This window comes from Penaeus japonicus, unplaced genomic scaffold (assembly GCF_977035675.1).
Source record: "Penaeus japonicus unplaced genomic scaffold, GWHDUDI00000001_assembly GWHDUDI00000029, whole genome shotgun sequence".
Taxonomy (NCBI): domain Eukaryota; kingdom Metazoa; phylum Arthropoda; class Malacostraca; order Decapoda; family Penaeidae; genus Penaeus; species Penaeus japonicus.
Window position 1 is genome coordinate 10,450,165 of NW_028234431.1, and position 5,000 is coordinate 10,455,164.

A 5,000-nucleotide genomic window follows, 5' to 3' on the forward strand; every position below is an offset into this window, starting at 1 on the left:
AAATATACACATATATATGTAAAAGACACTCGCAGGCACCTTCAATCTCTAATCCCAAACAATTCTTCAGTACCAATCAACCCGATCACAAAGGACGCAACTCTACCGCCATGCCCGCAACCCTAAGCCAAGCAAAGTCCGATAAATCCCTTAGCAAAGCAGGATCTATATCACCATCAGCCATTTAGCGTTCCTGTGACCACCACGAGCTAAGTCGAGGCGCGTCAACGCCCACGTGTATCTCATTATCGCATTATGATTATCATTATTGATTGGTATCGGATGGGGAGGGAGGCCGGCCAGGGGACAGCTGTAATTAGCCGACCCTCCTGATGGCATCAATGTGACATCACGGGTCGATTCGCATGTCATAAAATGGAGAGGCTTTGCGTGTGGAGATAAAAGACGGAAGTGTATTGTTGTTGTTTTCGGTGTGTGTTGCATGTGATGTCATGTACTCGATTTGAATAGTGATGAAGGTGTTGTGTAGAATGTTAGCAACGAAAAAGAATAAGTGCATTTACAGAGATCTTACTGGTTCAGAGTCATTCCTGCTCTCTGCCTCTCCCCTTTTTCTCCCCTCCCTCCCTCCCCTATATCTAGTCCATGTCTCGCGCCAACAGGTAATATCAATATGATCAGGTAATTAACTAGGCATCCTGAGAGATAGCCGTGATGACCAGGTGTCCTAAACAAACATGTGCACGTGGCTTGGTGACGACACGTGCGCAAGTAGACAGGTAAACAGGAAACTTGTTTGTCTAGGTAAAGTCATGTTTTAATCCCAACTCAGCATACAATTAGCAACTGATAAATATATATCAATAAATTATTAAATGTAAGGATTCAACTGAGAACTTTTAAAAATCACAAACCCAAATATGAGTATATTAAAATCACATACCTTCACCGTAAAATAATAAAACTATATCTACGCGACTAAAATATTAACGAAATATTATCTAACAGAAAACGACAGTAATACCCCTATATCCCTTAACAACAGGAGAAAAAGAGAAAAGAGAAAAGAGAGAGAGAAAAAAAATATTTACCTGAGAGTGTTTAAGCGCGAACTGGTCACCCAACTTCCGCAGGTCACGTCCGATGAGGCGCCATGTTCTCTGTTGTGCTGTTTCCTCCCCTTCCCTCGGTTCTCCATCTTCCTCTTCCTTCCTCTCCTCTCCACTCCCATCATCCTCATCCACCCAACTCCCTCTCTGGTCTATCTTCTTCCCCTCGTCGGCCGTGGACACGTTCCTGTAGCGCGGCACCTCCCACGTGAGCTGAGGAAGGCCGTTTTGCCGCCGGTCGAGGAAGCTCGGGTCCTTCCGGACTCTCTGCCTGACCTCCTGGATGTGTTTCAGCCCCGTGGTCAAGCGGTCGCCGGAGGACGCCACGCCGCCGGCACGAGAGGAGGGGAGGGAGGGCGTGCTCTGGCTGGGGGGAGGGGGCGTGTTCCTGGCGTGGGCTGAGGGCGTGGGCGGCATCCGAGCTCGAGACGCGATGCTGGGCTTCTCCGGGAAGAGGAAGTGGTACGAGTGGGCGCGTCGGAGCGGCGACGAAGGCGGCGTGTTGCTCGTGACGAGGTCCGGCAGAGGGGGGTGACCTGGAGGGGGGAGGGAGGCATGTGCTGTTAGTCGACGTCACACTCTAGCGTAACTAGGAAGAAAAGGGAGAGAAATGTAAAGGATAAGAAGGAGAAGAGAAGAAGCGAGAGAATAATAATAAAGAAAGAAGAGAGAGAAAAAAACAAAAAAAAACATAAAAAGATAACCAGCGCTGAATAGGTCTAAATGACGAGGCGAGGTCCCGCTGTCACGCACACCTGTTTCAATCTAATTACTGTGTGGGCGTTTTTTATTTAATGCTATAATTAGCGGTATGATAATCATTGGTCACAAATTACCGCTATTACGTAAACATACTGCCGTTTAGCCATGTGCGCAGTTAGTCTTTTAAATCGATACCTCGTCAACACACCAAAATCTACGCGCAAAATAATTTTCAAGACGCAATATCCAATCCCAACAATATTGCATAGTTTAAACACAAATTGCAATAAATAGACCATTTTTCTCGAGGCTAACTAAAAAAAAAACAAATATACAATTACCCTGATAAACATTTTAAAAAATCATTAAAATCAAGCGATAACGATCATAAACAAGATATATAAACGTACAAATAAACATTACAAATCCCTTGCTCATTCTAAGAACCTCAATAACTTACACCCAAAGGAACATTTCTCGAGTATTACACACGAAAAAAATATTCCTGGAAACCATTACGCAGGTGAATAATAGGTGACCCGCCATCCTGATTCATGCAATTCCGACGAATATCCAGTCAGTCGAATTATTCCTATTGTAAACTTATCCTCAACCAATGTTATGTTGGTCCAGCTATGTGGCGCCGTGCATGTTATTGTCATTAGTGTCGTAATTGATGTTATTGATGGTGAATTATTTGCTTAATGTTGAATGCATAGGATGGAGATATATATAGAAGTACGTGTCAAAGACCGTGGTTTGTGTTTACATTAGAGTTGAAGGGAAGCGATAAGAAGAAAGCGAGTACAGAGGAAGTGAGGGTGAGAGTGAGAGTGAGAGTGAGAGAGAGTGAGAGAGAGAGAGAGTGAGTGAGAGAGAGAGAGAGAGAGAGAGAGAGAGAGAGAGAGAAGTGTGAGAGAGAGAGAGAGAAGTGTGAGAGAGAGAGAGGGAAGTGAGAGAGTTAGAGAGAGAAGTGAGAGAGAGAGAAAGAGGGAAGTGAGAGAGTTAGAGAAAGAAGGCGAGAGTTGAGAGGAGAGAGCGAGTAAGAGTGAGAGTGAGAGTGAGAGTGAGAGTGAGAGTGAGAGTGAGAATGAGAATGGGAGAGAGAGAGAGAGAGAGAGAGAGAGAGAGAGAGAGAGAGAGAGAGAGAGAGAGAGAGAGAGAGAGAGAGAGAGAGAGAGAGAGAGAGAGAGAGAGAGAGAGAGAGAGAGAGAGAGATGGATATATATATATATATATATATATATATATATATATATATATATATATATATAGATAGAGAGAGAGAGAGAGAGAGAGAGAGAGAGAGAGAGATGAAACAAAAGTAAAAACAAGTAAATGAATAAATAAAAATGAAAAGTAAATAAAAATTATACAAATGACAAAAAACGGGAGTACAAGTGATGAAATGAAAGTGAAAGTCTTCTTAGTGACCAAACGTTTACACCTGTTCCGCTAGGCTACCTTTACATGTCAAAACATGACGTAACAGATTTAAACAAGTTGGCTCCCTGTCATGCACTCACGCCATGTCATTGACCTCCAGGGGTGCACGCATACCTGACTGAACTTGTTGCAGTTTGCTGAGCGTCATATCAACGTATATCACGCCAGGAGTTACAGATTTATGGAAATAACTTACGTATAAACAAGAAATAAAACACGTCAGCAGTTCAAATTCATAAATAATGAAGCCTTATTTCATAAAGTTAAATAACTATACAAATGTTATAACTTTCTAAAAAACAAAATACAATATCAACTTACCGGTTGTGGAAGCTCGGCTATTCATCCAACTCATGGTGTCGCATGTAATAATATGATCATCGTAGGAAAAGCACTGCACTTCACAATCGTCCATTTCGCGTGTGTAGCCGAAAGGCACTGCACCAGCATGAACAATAAGGCTGATCATCATGCATGGGGAACCAGCTGTCTTATAGTCTTATTTTTCCACCACAGTTAGAATGCACGTCTGATCAACTCGACACCACACTGTGAACTGACTGTGGCTTTGCCCAAGTAACAGGTTCCAACGTGGTGGGCAAGACAAGTCCGTGCGCAGCTTCGGGCCAATCACCAGCCACGCTATGGAGATGCTTGGTGCTGAATAGATTTGCCTATTTCGTAGTCTATCTTTGTTGAGATAATTTGATTGAATTAGTATTGATATATATGATCGATGATAAAGAATATTTATAGAATGTCTATTATCTAGTACGACTCTATACAAATTTATGGAATATATTAAGATACGCTTATTAAGCAGTGGCAATACTAGACAAGTGGGCGGAGCCAAACTTTGCCTCGACCAATGGGACGAGCGCGTAAGCACGTGCTCGGCTTTTGGCGCGTGAGCTGGTAAACAAACCTTTTCTATCGTAAATATTCGTAGAAATATATTGTGCATTTTAATGACCTTTGAAAATTTGCAAGTATTTACATGGATGTCCTTACCAATTTACAATCAATGTTCATAAATTCGCCAATGCTGTAAATGAAGAATATCGAAATAAAACTAATATATTGCATCATTACCTATTATTGTGCCACGTATTAGACAAATTCGAAGACTAGGTCAAAGCACTACGTAATTTTACCTGAAGCATCAGCTTCTTATTTCCGCACCTTATTACACACCTTTAACATTACACCATATTGTACACACAACAAACTGCATAAACATCTCCATGTAAATCTCATTCTAAACATCTTATACGCACACAACAACAGCGAATTAGCCATATTTATTCAACAAATCAAATGATGATAATAAGAAGAAAACAATGCAGCTATGCCATTGACCTACAGAAAGAAACGCAACATTTCGTAAGATCTAGCTATATACGTATTCGCTGGCCGGTTTTGCCTGAGGGTTCTCACACATATGACTCATGCCCATGGATGCAGTAAGAAGTTCCTGTGGGTAAATTTAGTACGGTGGCCGGTCGCTTTGAGAGTAATGTCAGGGGTAGCATACTCCCTTTGTTACTTACAAATAGCTGCGGATACTATGACATCCACCTTAATGGCGTCGTTAAAGCACAGGGCACGAGAAGACAAATACTTGTGAGATTCCAAAGTAAAGCAAAATTTGACGAGTTACAAGACCGAGAAAGCTTATCCGTGGAACCTTTTTTCCGTCTTTTAATGTCGGATACTGTTGTCATCGTTATCATTATAGGCCGATGATTATCAATATCCTTATTACTGATGTTAGTGTATTAA

At 42.0% G+C, this 5,000-nt stretch overlaps 1 protein-coding gene across 1 annotated transcript in view; it reads right to left on the minus strand.

Moving 5' to 3' along the window:
* Nucleotides 1-5,000, minus strand: part of LOC122258564 (uncharacterized) — a 9,006-nt gene that overhangs the window by 3,027 nt on the left and 979 nt on the right. Inside the window, exons 1-2 of the mRNA XM_043024576.2 lie at nt 3,540-5,000; nt 1,053-1,606 (exon numbers count right to left, since the gene is read on the minus strand). The exon at nt 3,540-5,000 is cut by the window's right edge and continues 979 nt beyond it. Of these exons, the coding sequence (XP_042880510.2) occupies nt 1,053-1,606; nt 3,540-3,690 (705 nt within the window). The 5' untranslated portion in view covers nt 3,691-5,000. The remainder of the gene's footprint in view (nt 1-1,052; nt 1,607-3,539) is intronic.